Below are 19,236 nucleotides of genomic sequence, written 5' to 3' on the forward strand. Positions count from 1 at the left end.
TTTAGAAAAAGACTGGACAGTTGTCATTACTGGTCTAGTATTGAGCTTTTGAAAGATCTAAAATCCCAAGAATCAAAATGGTGATGTAAACTATGATGTGCATGGATGGCCAGCACACTTCCTAACCTACCCATTAAAACTGAAAGGCAGCAGTGTGGTGTAGTGGTTAAAGCATATAATTTGACCTGCTTGTGCTCAAATTGGGAAACCAACAGAAATGTAGCCAATTGTATCATAAATGTTGCAAGTTGCCTTTGGTAAAGAATGTCCGCCAAATAAGTAAGTAAAAGTAAATATAAGTAAAAAAGAAGCAAATGACTTGCATTCATATACTGTAGTTAGAACTGGCTTGTATTACACTGTAGAAATGCTTTTCTTGATAATATGGCTTAGTCCTGTGGCTCATTTATTTTTCCAGAGTTGGCAGAAGCATAAGAAGACTAATTTGTTTTTGATCTAGACATGCAGCCATATATGCGCATGATTGCCGTAGATCTCCTCACAATTAAGAAAGCGGGAAAATCCTACTGCTCTTTCAGTTTAAAATGGGATTGTGTTAGTGCCCTTTTTGCCACACTGTGGCATTAGATCAAAGATAAAAATGTATGATTCATTCATGAAGTGAGAGCATGATTATATGACTAATCTGTGAAATGCAATTATTAAACTTGCAGCATCATGCATTTTGAATTATGGAGTTAGAAACGATAGCAAGAATAAATTTGCATTCATTCTATGACTAATGGACACTGCTAACAATTTCTTAAACAACTTTTCCAGTTCAACTGTGACATTACGAACTGCTTCATAGGTTCATTCTAAAATTACCTTCTTTATTTAGTTTCAAAATCTCCATATTGGTCAGATATGCATGTGGTTCAGCTTATATCACATGCACAAGACACATCTAATAACACAGTTTGTTAATATAAGTGAATAATTTGAGAGATCCACAATTATTCAGGCTGCTGAAATTAGCATACTGCTGAAAATAATTCAGCAAATACTAAGTTTGTGCAATTAGTTGGGTTATTGAAGCCAAAGTAATGTTCATTAGTATAACAACTGAAATGTGATAAACATAGGAAAAGCACAAAAAACACATATGTGTAAATGGTATGGGAGCAATATGCTACACTTTCCAGTTACTAATACTTATTTCAGTTAAGGTCAGTCAAGCAATAACAATGCCTGAGGTACCATGAAAAAAATAAAGAACAAATGAAATTGTACAGGAATTTTGAAATAGTAAATTAATCTTCAGTTGACAAGTTTGATTTTATGGAGATATCCCTAAATGTGTGATAAATGTTAAAATAAAAAAATAGAATGAGATTTGAATAATTAAAGTTTCAGAAGCATGTGACATTTGAAAAAGCAATTCATTTGGTTTGTCTATTACATTTTGCTCTCCAGTTAGTATTATTCACCTGCTAGTGTTTTCTCCATATACTGATGCAAACATAAATCTCACAACTGCAAATTTGACTCAAACCTGATAAAGTAATTTGCTGACAAGTCTGATTTGAAAAGCATGTTGTTAAAAAGGAAATTTAAAATGTTTATGTAAATGAAAATATTATGAATAAACTTGTTATTCACTAGTTCATGAGACACAGTTATTTTTATTTTTTAGCTTTATCTGTGAATAAATTAAATAAGTGCAACCCTCCAAGCCAATAAAACCTATTTTATTGTTGCAATGCAGAAAATTGTCCAAGGGGAAACACAGCTCCTGTATTGCACTAGCTAAGTCCTCATTTGTCGTAGCAAAAAGACAAACTTGAAACATGTTCATTGTATGTGTTTATTCAAATATGCTTATGATTGGTGTGCTTTTAGTCCGGTCTCAGCTACCTAACTGTGGCTCCTTCTTCTTTTTTATCCTCCTCTTCTTCCAACAATGCCACAGATCCGGTCAAGTTAGGTTGGGGAGTATGCACTAGTACAGCATGTTGCTGCACACACTACACAATGAAGTAGCTTGAGATCCCAGTTGGCAACCCTCCCCAAGCAAACACATGGTCCAGCCCCATCCTCCAGAAATGAGAGATCAATGAGGATCCGGCGAGCCAGATCACCATTGGGGAATCATGCCACATGGCTATAATACCATAACTGACGCTCCCTCACAATGCAGGCAATGTGCCTCATTTGGCACTCTGTGAGCAACCTTTTATTCGACACAAAGTCAAACCACAGCACACAAGAATTCTTCGAAAAGACACAATACTAAAGGAGTCCAATCTTTGTCACTGGATAGCGTCCATGTTTCACAACCAAATAGCAAAACAAGAGGCACAAGGACTCTAAAGACTTGAACCTTTATCCTTTAGCAAAGATATCAGGAGTGCTACACACAGCTTTCCAGTGACCTCATGACCCCCCCATGGTTTCCCAATCTGGCTACTGACTTCATAGGAAGAGTCACCAGGGACAATAATGTTGCTCTCCACAGGCAGGCCCCAATCAGAGCCGCCATTGATTCTGCAAATGACACATTTATATTAAAAAAGTAATAATTCTAAGTTTTGGTTTGTGGAATAAATAATTTCACAAAAGAAAAAATTCCATTTTGGGGTTTGTCATTCAGTAAAATCTGAGATGTAGTCAAGGATCTGACTTTTGGCACTGTGTATGCGTGTGTGTGCACATGAAATCTATAATAAAAAAGCAGTTATCTAGATTCATAAAGATAATGTAGACTTTTATAACTTTCTCTGTGTGGAAGTCTTAACTACACAACTGTATTAAATGTTTTAAAGCAGGGCTATTCAATTACAAATTCAGTTGGACCAGATTTTCAAACCAAGAAATTTAGCTGGGCCAGACATTTTCAGTGTCCAGTAAGCAGCAGGTAATGAGAAATTTTAAGCCAACACAAATGAACGTATTGATAAACAAGTAATGTTTATTCATTGTTTCTTTTTTAAATTTGGTCACATCTGACACCAGCAAATCAAAAAGTGCATAAAAAAATATAAAAAAAAGCTGTAACTGAACAGAATCTGAGATAGTAGCAATACTTTTTTTCTACTTTTGAAATGGGAAAAATAAACATTTTGGTCATACCTGTAAGCACATCGCAAATTGCGTAAAAACAAAATAGTGCACAGTAAAGCAATTACATTTGCTTCCCTTTTAAAAATAAAATAATTTTTTGAACATATATGACCCAGGCACATCATCACAAAGTGCATTTAGCAGAATAAAAAATTAATGTTCTCAAAGCTGTCAGTGCACAAACCCATAACAAAAGATAACAACAACATTTATTTATATAGCACATTTTCATATAAATAATATAGCCCAAAGTGAATATGAATACAGCGTCTGAGGCACACTGAGGTAACATAGGTTCACTTTAAATCACCACATGGTGGCGGTATGCATACTTTGCATTTGGATCATGTTTGAATTACTGTGAAGGACTCGCTCTCAATGTGAATACAAGATGGTGCAAATCTGGACATATAAACGTTAAAATCTCCAATTGCTGCAGGCACATCGAACTGTTTGCCATAAGTCTGCGTCCCTATTACTTGCCAAGAGAATTTGGACATGTGATTGTTGTTATTGTTTACATCCCCCCTCGAGTGAATGCGGAGATAGCCAGTGACATCATCCATTTCGCAGTTGCTAAGTTACAAAAGCAGCACCCAGAGGCGCTTGTGATTATTGTTGGAGACTTTAACCATGTAACACTGGATAAAAAATCACCTGCCTTCTTCCAGTATGTGGACTGTAACATCCGGGGAAATAGGACTATTGATCTACTGTATGCAAACGTTAAAGACGCATACAGCGCCACCTCTCTGCCTGCGCTTGGGAAAGCAGATCATAACCTGGTTCTGCTTAAGCCTCACTACAAACCAAGAGTGAAGGCACTACCTACAACCACACGATCATTCAGGAAGTGGTTCTCTGAGGCAGAGCAGGCTCTGAGAGACTGCTTTGGAACTACAGACTGGGATATACTGCTGGGGTCACATAGTGAGAACATTGAAGAGGCTGTTGACTGCACAACTAATTACAGCAACTTCTGTATGGAAATTGTAATTCCAGTAAGAACAGTACACTGCTATGGTAACAACAAGCCATGGATTACAAGTGACATCAAGGGCCTTTTGATCCAGAAGAAAAGGGCTTTTAAAGGTGGTGATCAGCATGAGCTCAAGCGCGTGCAGAAGGAACTCCGAGTCCAGCTCAGGGCTGCAAAAGAGCAGTACAGGAGAAAGCTGGAGCAGAAATTGCAGAATAACAGCATGAAGGAAGTGTGGGATGGGATGAAGATCATCACTGCCTACAGCTCGAAGCGGGGTGCCACCATCGAGAGAGAAGTGGAGAGAGCAAACCAAATGAACAACTTCTTTAACAGGTTTGACCACCCTAACCCACTCTCACCTTGGAGTACTTCATCCTCCAACCATCCTTCTGCTGATACCAGCATAGGTGAGACATCCCCACCCACAATTACAGCAGCACAGGTGAGCAGAGAGCTGAGGAGACTTCGTGCCAGCAAAGCAGCGGGTCCAGATGGTGTATCGCCACGACTGCTAAAGGCCTGTGGGTTGGAACTGGGGAGTCCTCAACAGCGCATCTTCAACTTGAGCCTGCAACAGGGGAGAGTCCCGAGGGTTTGGAAAACCTCATGTATCACCCCAGTCCCAAAGGTATCACGTCCTAGTGAGCTGAATGACTTCCGGCCTGTCGCTCTGACGTCACATGTGATGACGACCATGGAGCGGCTGCTGCTTCACCAACTGAGGCCACAGGTCCGCCATGCCCTCGACCCTCTGCAGTTCGCATACCAGGAGAAGGTGGGAGCGGAGGATGCCATCATCTACAGTGGGTATGGAAAGTATTCAGACCCCCTTCAATTTTTCACTCTTTGTTTTATTGCAGCCATTTGCTAAAATCATTTAAATTAATTTTTTCCCTCATTAATGTACACACAACACCCCATATTGACAGACAAAAAACAGAATTTTTGAAATTGTTGCAGATTTATTAAAAAAGAAAAACTGAAATATCACATGATCCTAAGTATTCATACCCTTTGCTCAGTATTTAGTAGAAGCACCCTTTTGAGCTAATACAGCCATGAGTCTTCTTGAGAAAGATGCAACAAGTTTTTCACACCTGGATTTGGGGATCCTCTGCCATTCCTCCTTGCAGATCCTCTCCAGTTCTGTCAGGTTGGATGGTAAACGCTGGTGGGCAGCCATTATTGGGTCTCTCCAGAGATGCTCAATTGGGTTTAAGTCAGGGCTCTGGCTGGGCCATTCAAGAACAGTCACAGAGTTGTTGTGAAGCCACTCCTTCGTTATTTTAGCTGTGTGCTTAGGGTCATTGTCTTGTTGGAAGGTAAACCTTGGCCCAGTCTGAGGTCCTTAGCACTCTGGAGAAGGTTTTTGTCCAGGATATCCCTGTACTTGGCCGCATTCATCTTTCCCTCGACTGCAACCAGTCGTCCTGTCCCTGCAGCTGAAAAACACCCCCACAGCATGATGCTGCCACTGCCATGCTTCACTGTGGGAACTGTATTGGACAAGTGATGAGCAGTGCTTGGTTGTCTCCACACATACCGCTTAGAATTAAGGCCAAAAAGTTCTTGTCCAATACAGTCCCCACAGTGAAGCAAGGTGGTGGCAGCATCATGCTGTGGGGGTGTTTTTCAGCTGCAGGGACAGGACGACTGGTTGCAATCGAGGGAAAGATGAATGCGCCAAGTACAGGGATATCCTGGACAAAAACCTTCTCCAGAGTGCTAAGGACCTCAGACTGGGCCGAAGGTTTACCTTCCAACAAGACAATGACCATAAGCACACAGCTAAAATAACGAAGGAGTGACTTCACAACAACTCTGTGACTGTTCTTGAATGGCCCAGCCAGAGCCCTGACTTAAACCCAATTGAGCATCTCTGGAGAGACCTAATAATGGCTGTCCACCAACGTTTATCATCCAACCTGACAGAACTGGAGAGGATCTGCAAGGAGAAATGGCAGAGGATCCCCAAATCCAGGTGTGAAAAACTTGTTGCATCTTTCCCAAGAAGACTCATGGCTGTATTAGCTCAAAAGGGTGCTTCTACTAAATACTGAGCAAAGGGTCTGAATACTTAGGACCATGTGATATTTCAGTTTTTCTTTTTTAATAAATCTGCAACAATTTCAAAAATTCTTTCTTTGTCTATCAATATGGGGTGCTGTGTGTACATTAATGAGGGAAAAAATTAAATTAAATGATTTTAGCAAATGGCTGCAATATAACAAAGAGTGAAAAAATGAGGCAATGGTGCTGTAAGAATTATGTTTTTGGACTTCTCTTGCGTCTTCAGCACCATCCAACCTCTGCTCCTTAGGGACAAGCTGACTGAGATGGGAGTAGACTCACACCTGGTGGCATGAATCGTGGACTGTCTTACAGACAGACCTCAGTATGTGCGTTTTGGGAACTGCAGGTCTGACATTGTGGTCAGCAACACAGGAGCGCTGCAGGGGACTGTACTTTTCCGGTCCTGTTCAGCCTATATACATCAGACTTCCAATGTGATTGGCAGTCCTGCCACTTGCAAAAGTTCTCTGATGACACTGCTGTTGTGGGCTGCATCAGGAGTGGGCAGGAGGAGGAGTACAGGAAGCTAATCAAAGACTTTGTTAAATGGTGTGACTCAAACCACTTACACCTGAACACCAGCAAGACCAAGGAACTGATGGTGGATTTTAGGAGGCCCAGGCCCCTCATGGACCCCGTGATCATCAGAGGAGACTGTGTGCAGAGGGTACAGACCTATAAATACCTGGGAGTGCAGCTGGATGACAAATTGGACTTGACTGCCAATACTGATGCTCTGTGTAAGAAAGTTCAGAGCCGACTATACTTTGTTAGAAGTTTGGCGTCCTTCAACATCTGCAATAAGATGCTGCAGATGTTCTACCAGACCGTTGTGGCGAGTGCCCTCTTCTACTCGGTGGTGTGCTGGAGAGGCAGCATAAAGAAGAAGGACGTCTCACGCCTGGACAAGCTTGTTAAGAAGGCAAGCTCTATTGTAGGAATACAGCTGGACAGTTTAACATCTGTAGTAGAGCAACTGGCACCAAGCAAACTCCTGTCAATCATGAAGAATCCACTGCATCCACTGAACAGTGTCCTCTCCAGGCAGAGGAGTAGCTTCAGTGACAGACTTTTGTCACTGTCTTGCTCCACTGACAGACTGAGGTGATCGTTCCTCCCCTACACTATGCGACTCTTCAATTTCACCTGGGGGAGTAAATACTAACATTATTCAAAGTTATTGTCTGGTTTTACATGCATTTTTATTACTCTTTAATTTAATATGATTTTTTTTTTGTATCAGTATACTGCTGCTGGATTATGTGAATTTTCCCTTGGGATTAATAAAGTATCTATCTCTCTATCTATCTCTCTATCTATCTATCTCTCTCTCTCTCTGTCTGTCTGTCTGTCTGTCTGTGTCGGCCGAGAATCCTAGCGATTTGGTGAAAAAAAAAATCTTTTAAAATTTGAAATTGAGATTTCGCCAAGTATAATAATAAGTCTTCACATTTATATAACACTTTATCCACCCCGCTTTGCAAATTCCCACATGGAGGACCCGGAACATGAACCCAACATCTGCTGATTGCAACACAGTGGCAATATGATTGCTAAACCTGTGTAGGCATATTGTGCTGCATAATATTGTGCTTGTTAGTTTAAAATTACAAACATATAATTTCTGAAAATGAAGAATATTAACCACAGGATAATAACGAGTTCTACAATCTATAAAAAAGTTACATAGTCCTGCAAAGAAAATTCTAAACTTTTTGCATGTTTTCATCAAATGCACTCTTTCTGATTCGTTCTATGCCTTGAGTGTCAATGACTGATTATCAGCCTCCTAACAGCCATGAATCCGCAGTCATATGAAGAGAAGTGCAAAGACGGTGCTTCTAATTGGAGTAACAATCTGTGAACACCCACGTTTGCACTTATATTCCAGTTCCATCAAATAAGACTCAGCGTACAATTAATTATAGAATCATTTAGTTTGTAGTTGATGCCACAACCAGCTGTAGCAGCCGAGGAACCATCACAAAAAAAAAGCATTGAATCAAAGACATTCTACCACCACTTCCAGACACACAATGTAGCGGAAAAATGCTAGGCTATGCTGAGTGTTGCATTCTTAGTCTGTACTACTGTAGGAATTAATGTAGGAATTTTTGAAGGCTTGCAAAATGTGTCTTTCTTGCTTTTTCTCTGTTTCTGATGGGACCACAGGCTGGACCAGGTTGCTTTTGGGCCGCATGTGGTTGCGGGCCGCCATTTGAATAGGCTGGTTTTAAAGTAATCTTACATCTTTACATGGTGGATCATATCTCTATAACAAAATCTCTCAATAATAATATCAGCTTTTACAATTTCATTTTACTGATACAATCACATAAAGGTTTTCTTCTTCTAATTTTATATACAGTATTGTTAAGGTCCTTTTATGACTGTCATTTTGAAAATTCATTGTTTTACTATGTGTTTAACCTAAATTAATATTTATGTGTGTGTGCATTAAGTACTTTTTAAAGCTTGTAATTGTAATTTACTAGTAAACTAGTGAGAGCACTTTGAGTCTGCACTTTGTAAATTAAAAATATCTGAGTTTTTTTTAGGACAGTAAGATTAGAATATATGAATGCACAGTTCATTCTGTGAGGGAATCAAAATTCTTATGTTTAATTTCTTGTCAATTTTATTGTTTTAATTTGGAAACTGTATTATTAAATTTGACTTCATGTAATGGAAAATCATCATTTAATGCTTTCCAGTCTGGTTTGCATAGTTTATAAATGAATCTTTTCTTTTTGTCTCATTATACCCTTTACTGTACTTTTGTTTAGATGTCGAAACTTGTCAGCATCTTCGCATCCAAGGGGTCTAAAGAAAGTACATTTTATCAAGAATATGCGGCAATATGACATCAGAAGTAGCAGGTATCTATGCATTTTTTTTCTTCCCTGTGCCCTAAATTCATAGTTATTCTGGGAGATGTGTAGTGGTGAAGGAACTGGACTTGAAAGTTCAAGATTGCTGCTTCAGTCTCCTGTCTTGACCCTGAGCAAGCAATTTAAACTGCCTGTGCTCAGGCTGCAAAATTTTAATAATAAAATAATTATACTATACTGTAGGAAGTAAGATTAATTAATTAATTGGTAACTGGTTGTTTACTCATTATCTTGGCATGGAAACTTTTATAATACCAAGTCTTTAAAGGTAATGTCCAGTGTTGAATGGGGATGTTGCTTTTCTTGCTGCTTCAGGTTCCAGTGGAGGATTCTTCTTGTGATGAGTGCAGTACACTCTTTCTCTTTACAATGTGGTCCTTTGTCTGGTGTGCTATGCTTTTTCTTCTTCATAGGGCTAAGCATTACTGTTTCCAGCACAAGAGTTTAGATGCTGAAGTTCCGTTCTTGAAGTAATGTCTGCTTCTCAGTCTTCAGATTGGGCTCAGCTTTGAGCTCCACAAAGAGGAAGCAGTAGGGATTTGCAATATTGGCAAAAAATTATATCTCAATATTTTATGGGATTTTTTTAATAGCAATAAGTAGAAAATATTTTGCATCCTTTAAAAAATGTGATTTTAAAAATCATATTGCGCTAGCTCCAGCTTGCTCATATTAATAGGATAGTAACTTTTGCTTACTAATGAGATTAATGTAAACAATATATTTAAGGAAAGCATGCCTTATTTATTTACTTAAAACTGAAGCATTCAAGTAAAAACAATACAAAAACTTTGAAATCACCAGTGCAAGTATTACTGAGATCAAAGTGTAAGCATTGAGATTGAACAGTGCAAATATTTCAAAATGGCCTAAAGGATTTACTTTGTAAACATTTGTAATTGTAAAAATATTATAATGAGAGCAACAGACATTTCTCATTAAGGTAAATAAGACCTGAATCCAAGAGAAATAATATACTAATCATAATACAGAGCATGGATAAACATTGTACTGCTCTGCTTTAAGGTAAATTGTGCAGCATATAAGCCAGCACAAAAATCTAACGTATTTTAATATAAGTCACTATTATTCGTGACTAATAAGTCACCTTGGCATGCAATTCAGGTTGATGAGTCAACTGATATTGACAACAAGGCAATACTACATGTTTATGTGCGATATATATATATCAGGAGGATGTGTATGAGGACTGTTATGTGCACTGTCAATTCCAAGCACCACCACTGGCTCAGAACTATTCATATCTTTAAATGATTACATATCAGGAAAGCTGGATTGGTCTTTTTGTGTCCGCATATGCACGGACGGAGCTGCTGGCATGACTGGACGGATTTCTGGTTTAATTGCTCGGGTTAAGGAGGTTGCACCTGAATGTGAGTCTACGCACTGTGTCATTCACAGGGGTTGCTGAAAAATGTTACCTTAACTTAACAGCGTATTGAACGATGTCATTAAAGTCATTAATTACATCAAAGCAAATGCCCTAAACTCGCATCTGTTCAAGCAGCTTTGTGATGAGATGGATGCAGAGTACAAACACCTTCTCTTACACACAGAAGTAAGATGGCTATCTAAAGGGAGATCGTTGGCCAGAGTTTTTGAGTTACGAGAGCCACTGCGGAGATTTCTTTCAAAAAAAATAAGCCACATCTCGCAGAACATTTCAGTGACATGAACTGGGTCGCAAAACTCGCTTACTTGTGCGGCATATTCAGTCTGCTTAATGAACTCAATCTGTCACTTCAGGGGAAAATGACAACTGTCTTCAAGTTGGCAGACAAAGTAGCTGCATTCAAAGCCAAACTTGTATTGTGGGGACACCGAGTGAACAGATAGATATTTGACATGTTTCAAATATTAGCAGGGGTTTTGGAAGAAACTGAGCCCGATTCAAAATTATCACAGCTCATGAACGACCACCTGTCTCTGCTTTTAAAAGAGTTCGAGGGGTACTTTCCAACCACAAAAGACCCCCGAACTTGGAAAGAATGGATACGTGACCCATTTGTGAACAAACCAGATGAATTGAGCCTGTCCGTGCAAGAAGAAAATCAGCTGCTAGAGATTGCAAATGATAGTGGCCTAAAAGTATGTTTCAAGCAACAACTCTGCCGGCGTTTTGGATTAAGATCAAGGCAGAATTTCCAGAGATCGCCGAAAAAGCACTGAATGCATGGCTTCCGTTTCCAACAACCTATCTTTGTGAAGTGGGATTTTCTGCAGTGACATCGACCAAAACCAAATTATGGAGTAGATTAGACATAAGTAACACACTTCGGGTGACATTGTCTCCCATTACCCCCAGATAGGACCAGCTCATAAGAGGGAAACAAACTCAGGAATCCCACTAATTCTGCGGGATGGTGAGTTGTATTTTTACGCACTTTGTTTTTAGCTGTTTCGATACCGGTCTGTTGAAAATATTGTTCTACATGAAACTGGTTCATGGCGCAAAAAAGGTTGGGGACCACTGCACAACAGCACACACTTCAATGTGTTTTGTTACACCTATATTATCTATCCCCCCCGGTTTGGTCCGGTCCACGGAACTGTGTATGGAATGAAACCGGTCCATGCTCATGAAAAGGTTGGGGACCACTGATTCAAGGTACCTGGAATAAAGGTAGACAATCAGATAATTACAATAATAATAATAAGGGTGACACAAAATGTCTCGCTGCTTTTTAGCAGTAAAATGTATTAACTTATTTGTGTCTCTGATTTGTTAAACTTTTGGTAATATTAATTTAGTGGCTATAATGGCCATTTATAATAAGTTACAAATCAGCCATTTTAATAATCGGTTACAGACAGATGTGTTTATACTGTGCATAGATCAAAAAGTATTACTTGCTTTATTGTATCCAATGTTTATTTTACTTTGCAGAATAAATTATATTGGCTAAAATTTGTGTTTACTCTTTCATTTTCTACATTTATTTTTTGTTTTTTTACTGCTTTTAGGATTGTTCTCATCTGTGCCAAAAGGTCTCTCTGTGCTGCATTTTCAGTGCTACCTTATGGAGAGAGCTTATATTTCAGGTAAGGCAAAATGTATGCTTAATGTTAACAAAGTTTCTTCATTTTAATGTTGCAGAACTGTATTTATAATATGTTCCATGTGAACATTGCATTTTCTGTTTTTATTTTTCTTTATTAAGTGTACCTATACATTTTTACGAAGTTTAGAACTTGACAGTGGGATGTACCCTATAGTAAAAACTGGAATTGATTGTTTCATTTTATGCAGCATTCTCTGTAATAAGTAAAGTTTTGATTGTGACATTAATTATTTACCCTTTCCAACCAAGAGGCCTTCCATTGAACAGATATGGATGTACGTTTGTTTTCCGTTTTCCAATTTTTCTCTTCACTTTAATTGCATCTTTCTATAAATCCATAGTTTTATAGTGTGTTTTAAAGAACTTTGTGCATGTCCTGATAGACATATTTGATGGCAGTTCTTAAAATTAAACAAATAATAGCAACAACAATAATCTTAGATATTCAGGGTAGTTATAGGCGTATTTTGAATTTTGCTGTCATTTCAATAAAACTATTCAGAGATACTCACTACCTTCTTATCATTTCACACTGATGTCATTACAGTTTGCATGCAAATTCACTATGACATACAACAACGATAGCCCTTTTGGGAGCATTTTAAGTTATAACTAATTTTCAAAACCTGAGACTATCAAACTTCTATTCTCAGCCTGAATGTATTTCTTCACATTGAACAAATGTCCTTTTCGGTGCATTGGCGTTTCTAAATTGTCCCTGGTGTGTGCTTGGTGTGTGTGTGTGTCCTGTGGTGGGCTGGCGCCCTGCTCGGGGTTTGTTCCTGCCTTGTGCCCTGTGTATGCTGAAATATGTATAGGTAGCTCAGAGATACAGTGGTTAGTGCTGCTGCCTCAAAGCTCAAGAGCCCTGGGATCAAACTGTTTAGTAACCTTCCATGTGGAGTGTACATGGTTTCTATGTGTTTTTGCAAGGTATTCTGTCACATCACATAGATATGTATGTGCAGGTTAGGTTAACTGATTGCTTTAAATAGAGTTTGTTTGAATGAGAGAGAGTTTTGTACTGGGTACTCCTGAAAAAAAATGTTATGTGTGTATGCATATACAGTATGTACATGTGCCTTTGCATTCCTTAATTTCTATTCAAATGTCTTGTCATCTCTGCTCTCTTCACAAAATGTTATGACCCCAGTCATCTGATTGTTGGAATCCTGTCTGTCATCCACCTGACAACATCACTCATTTGAAATGTTTTTTGGATGAGATATCAGTAGCAGTTTGCCCTGTTTCTGCCTTGTGGGTGCTGAGAAAGGCTCCAGCTTCCCCGTGACTCTACTATAGATATAACGGGTTTAGAAGATGGTTGGTTGGATGGATCAGTAGCTGTTTGTTAATTTAAGTCAAGGCCAGTAGACATCTTTAATTCAGTGCAGAGTTTTCATTGTCAAGTCTAGAGAGCCATACACATTTTTCTTATTTAGATTCACTTGAAATAAATGTGTAACATTCTGTCACGTCTGTTCTTTTGATTTTGGCATGTATTTGCTTTGAAATTTTGAGCACTGATAAATGCTTTTAGTGTTTCTACATTGTTCATTTATAATAAGTAATTTTCCTTTAATTGTACTTTAAAGTGTCCTTGAGATAATTAACACATACAGGTATGGTTTAAATTACAGATCATCAGCATTTAACTAAACAAAATATTATTTTGAATTATTTTGCCTTGACAAAGATTATGTGTGCAAATGACGGAAAGACTCTCAGTTTAGAAAAACTTTCACAGACACGTCAATTAGTAAATGTCATTGTAGTGTCAGAGAGTGAGAATTTTTAATTTTAATGTAATAGAACAGTTGTTCTTAAACTTTATTTTCTCGTGACCCAATGTTACACTTTTCATGCTTTCAAGACCCAAATTTGCTCCCAACAGTCATCTTGTTCCCCCATGGAGAGTTGCCACCGACACTCATCCCCATCCTCTTGGATAATCCACCGCCAGCACTCATCACGGGGGTTAGGTCCTACTTGAGGAATTCCTGATATAGGTGATTTGCATAAACTATCCGATCTGATGTATTGTAAGACAAACCACAAAACCGTATATGACTATTTCATATTGAGTACTATTGTGAATTTCAAACCCTGCATGGCCCAAATTTAGACAACATGCAAACCATAGTCTAAGCATCTATGCAACAGAGAAAAGACACTATGTATTTTATTCAGAGAAGAGTTTATTCTTACAATCTCAGTATTTATATTGTTGTTACCTGTTACACATTAGAACACTTGCAAAGTAAATTTGTTTTGTGGTGCCAAAAAGCCTACAGTATTAAATCTGTCACAGAAAAGTTATCCTGGCCTTCATAAACAGTTTATAGATCGTACAAAGAGGATTTACCATCACACAGGATTTGCAGTATTAAATCTAGACAGCTGTAAAATAAAGAGTAATTGCAAAACTAATTAAAAAAAAATTGAAAAGGACACATCATAAATTATAGGAATTATATGTCTACATTTTTTAGTAATATCTACTGACACTGCCAGCTAATACCAAAGATTAACTTTTTTTATAAAATTAGAATATTTTACTAGTTATTAAACAGCACTTTTTCATTTTATTTTAATCAACTATTTAATCAACAGATGTGACGTGTCCAAAGGCTTGAGGGATATTCTTGGTAATCTGTAATCCAGTATTGACCTGACATTGACCACTGGAGCAGGATATAAATGACTAAAGATATCGGTAGTTGTAGCCATTTGATTCTGTATGTGGTGGGGTGGTGTTTATTTAAGAGGCTAGAAAATATTATATTGATGATTTTGCTTGATTATGAGTAACTGCTGCATGATTTTCACTAAAAATGGAGTAACTTGAAAATGGTAGTTTTTTTTTTTTTTGTTTTTTTTTTAAATGAAGCACACAGTATTATAATTCAGTCATAGTAAACCATAAAGGAGAAGAAGCTGTTGACTATAAAAGTCAGCTTGAGAGTATTAGTAGAGATTATTATTTGTTGGAGTGAAAATTCTTTAGAGTCCAAATTCTTGTAGAAGGTACAATAAGAAAAAAAAAACTTTTTTTGGTACAGTGTATGAGTTGAAGCGCTGACAGATCCTATTTAGCACTAAACTTTTACAAAATAAATACTATCATTTGTGATTGAATCATTATGCATCTTTGACATTACTTATTGACTTTTCTTACTTCCGCCTTCTGACAAAAGTGCGTTTTCCCATGACATTACGGTACTGGAAACATCATCTGCTAGTATAGTTGCAGCTGCATCATCCGCTCCTTGATACCCTATGCATGACACAACCCCCCCACACACTGAGCCATGACCAAAGTTAATGAGCCGCAATGTTGCAATTGAAATGCTAGGCTGCAGCATGCCAGTAATAGCTCACATATTTTCACATTTTTTTGCTCTTGTTTATTTTGTGCTAGTATTGTAACAAACAGTTAGTGCAGACAACAGCTGAAGATCTGAAGTGGACGCACAAAGTTGGTGAGTTGTTTATTAACAAATTTTTGTGATTTTGAGTTTGTAAAATTAGTGTAGGTCAGGGGGCTTTTTGCATATAGGCTTACAGTGGAACCTTGGATTGAGAGTAACTTGGTTTACGAGTGTTTTGCAGGACGAGCTAAGATTTTTAAAATTAATTTTGACTTGATAAACGAGCGAGGTCTTGCAATACGAGTAGCACGTATACGCTTTGTCTGCCGAGCGTCACGTGATCACAACTGAGCTGATGGTGGTTCTCTCTATTGCTGTGGGATTGTGGGCAAGTGTCATTCGGTGTGCCTCACTGATATGGTCAACATCCGTACAAGCGTATACTGTGTACTACGGCATTGTGACTGTGTGTGTGTGTGTGCTGTGACGTACGAGTCCCCATCTTGCACCCCAAAACACGAAGCTGAGTCTCAGTACTTTAGCGACACCAGCTTTATTCAGCTTGAAACAGGAACAGCACGGTTATTTATTGTAGCAGGATCTGCCACTCTGCTGTTCACAGACACAGCATTTAGGCAGGGTCATGCCCAGCTTAGTGGCCAAGTAATACTATGCCCTGCGCATTTATGTTCCTTGTATCACCCTTTGAAGGCATGCGCTTATAGCATGTCTGCGATCTTTTTCGGATTCACTTTTACGGTGAACTGATACAGCGCTGGGAGACTACGATTACTTTGGGACGCTCTTCCGCATGTTGTCCCGTTGGGTGGAATCCCACAAGAGTTTAGAAACTCACTCACACCAGCCATGATTCTTTTCAAAGGTAACGTGCAGGTTCATTTGTTTTATGTATTTTTACTTTATATTTTGTATTAATCATTTTTATATGAATAGTTTTGTGTTGTGTTGAGTTTCCATTATTTGTTATGGGGAAATTCGCTTTGATATACGAGTGCTTTGCATTGCGAGTACGTTTCCGGAAAGAATTATGCTCGCAAACCGTGGTTCCACTGTATTTTACAATATAAACTTTGAAGTAAACCTAATAAAGTAAAATTAGATTTGTGGAGGATTTGTTTTCCAACTTGAATTGCTGAGCAATGAATTCAATGAGCGTTTTCGTGATTTCAGTTCACATGAACAGGACTTTGCACTGTTTACGTCACCATACTCTTACAACGTTGAGAATGCACCTGAGAATATCCAAATGGAGCTGATTGAACTGCAGTCAGATTCTATTCTGAAGACAAAATACAACGATGTTGGTGTGCCAGGCTTGTATGCTTACCTGCCACCCTTGTATGCTTACCTGCCACCCTTGTATGTACAGATCTGTAAGTTGGCATCGAGAGTACTGTCTTTGTTCAGAAGCACTTACCTTTGTGAGCAATTGTTTTTGTTAATGAAAGCTGCCAAAACCCCACATCGCTCAAGACTTACTGTCGAGCACCTTTCATCCCTCATAATAGTTGCATCTGCACAAGATTTCAAGCCTGATATTGATGAACTGGTTACTAACAAGAAATGCCAAGTGCTGGGACAAAAGAAATGGATCTCAGACTGTAAGACTCCTATATGAGGACCTAGCTAAGAGGCTGACTCTAATTGTACGCTGTTGTATGGAGATTGTATGGAAATAAATTGCTTTTCTTTAAATTTGAAACTTAAAGTGTTAAATTTTTTAACGTTTTCGGTATTGGAAAGAAAGCTACAGTAACTTTGTATAATAGTATAATAGTATTTGTTACAGTGCGGCCCACTGACGCACATATGGTAGTCGAAGCGGCCAACCAATGGTAGTGAGTTTGACATGCATGTTGTATATGCCCTGTTGGATGGACCGGCATCTTGACTGGGGTGAGGGATAAACCTTGGAGTCCTAACCAAGTCAGGGTGTTTTTTGGTTATTATACAAGTCAGCATAAAAGAATAATGGATGGTCAGGGGAAGAATACCTGCAAGAGCTGTTCCTCCCCAATATGATAGATGACAGTGTCCCCCTGACATAGACCCAGTATGGACACCAGCAGGGCATTCTGGGTTATGTACTTTGGAAGAACAGCCTGGTCAGGGACTTTGTTGGACTTCCCCCTGGAAGTGCTACCGTCATCCAGTACTGTGGCACCAGAGGTTCTCTTTGGTCTGCCATAAGATAAGCTGGTCCACATAGGAAGTTGTTCAGAGTTGGAAGGAGGTGGACAAGGCTGCATGGGATAAGTGAAGAGTGTAAAGAGAAAGCATTCAATTGTATATTGTGTTCACTGAAGAGAAGCCTATTAATGGCATTTCTTGAATAAAACAATAAATGTTTTGAACCTGAGACTGTCTTGGTGCACTTGTGTTTGGGGTTTGGGGCTCAGTTGCACCTCCTACTGTCCACAAAGTAAAACCCCGTTTTTTTTAGCAAGTTTTATTAACAGCTATTAAACATAAATATTTCTTATAAAAGAAACAAATATATTAAAAATGATTCATTTTTTATGTAATATATGTACCAGCCATTTATCCTAAACCTCTCACAGATTTGTTAGTTTTGGGATTGCCATTTTATTCACTTTTTGCTCCTTGTTCTTTATTGCTATGGACAGATACAATTTTTAGGCTGCCAAAGTATATTTTTGTCTTTCAAACAGTATATTCATGATTTGGCCAGATTTCAAAGGGGGTGGGGGCACACAATTTTCCCATTGCCAATTTAGGAGTGTGTTTCAAAGGAAAGCCAAGCACTTTGACCTTGACTTGGAAGCAGGGGAAGGAATTGTGTGTGTGTGTGTGTGTGTGTGTTTTTTTAAGAGGAAATTACATTGTAGGTTTTGAGAAGTTTCCTTGGGGAAGAAATTGGAGATAATGTTTCTTTCAACTTAAAGGCTGTAGCAGGGAAGAGTTTCAGGTTTGTTTTCTTAAATGTTTTTATTATAGTACATCAAATTCCTAAAAAATGATATTTAAATTTATACTTTATTTAAATTTTAAAATACTTAAATCTCTAACTTTGTTTGAGCAGTTTTTATTTAAATGTGTGTAAATGTCTTGTATATCAGTTATGTAACTAATCACATACTGTGCCATTCATAAACAGGTATACAGTTATCAAACTTCTTTCATTGGTATACTGCAAGTGTGAAATGGCTGTTAACTGTAAATGAAGATGTCAGTTTGTATTTTTGGTCTTGGACAGTCTGCATGTGTATATCTCAGATTTACAGTACATACATGTATATACTGTAGTATATTTAAGGGACATTTAAAAAGTTTCTGCACTTTTATATTTTCGTTGGAAATGGTGAAGGTGGGAGGAGTAGTAATTGTGCATTGAAAAGTTGGTATGATGCTGGGAAAATTGCATCGCACCCTAAGGTGACTATGTAGAAACGTGCTCGTAATTTGTTTTTGAAATTCTTAATAAATAGAGTTTAGAAAAAAAAGTGCTGAAACTTTTTGAACATCCCTTGTACTATGTACACATAATATGAACATTTTTATGTAGGTCAATATTTGTAACTGCTTTTGATTGTACTCTTTTTGCAGTGACCCCACACTGGATGGACAGAGACAACGACATTCTTCTGGTGGCACACTTTCCAACCTAGAAATGGTTCCAAGTCTTGAAGGAGTAGAGCTTGGTGCAGATGGAAAGGTAAAAAGGCTGGAAGGTTATTTCAGTCATTTTTCTATTAAAAAGCCACAATATTTGTAGATTATGTATTTTTATA

The 19,236-nt window shown here is 38.2% G+C and overlaps 1 protein-coding gene across 1 annotated transcript in view; it reads left to right on the forward strand.

Moving 5' to 3' along the window:
* cables2b (Cdk5 and Abl enzyme substrate 2b) overlaps positions 1 to 19,236 on the forward strand; it is a 61,205-nt gene that overhangs the window by 21,031 nt on the left and 20,938 nt on the right. Inside the window, exons 2-4 of the mRNA XM_039735537.1 lie at positions 8,905 to 8,997; positions 11,995 to 12,072; positions 19,052 to 19,160. Of these exons, the coding sequence (XP_039591471.1) occupies positions 8,905 to 8,997; positions 11,995 to 12,072; positions 19,052 to 19,160 (280 nt within the window). The remainder of the gene's footprint in view (positions 1 to 8,904; positions 8,998 to 11,994; positions 12,073 to 19,051; positions 19,161 to 19,236) is intronic.

The sequence above is a fragment of the Polypterus senegalus genome, chromosome 14, assembly GCF_016835505.1.
Source record: "Polypterus senegalus isolate Bchr_013 chromosome 14, ASM1683550v1, whole genome shotgun sequence".
Lineage (NCBI taxonomy): Eukaryota > Metazoa > Chordata > Cladistia > Polypteriformes > Polypteridae > Polypterus > Polypterus senegalus.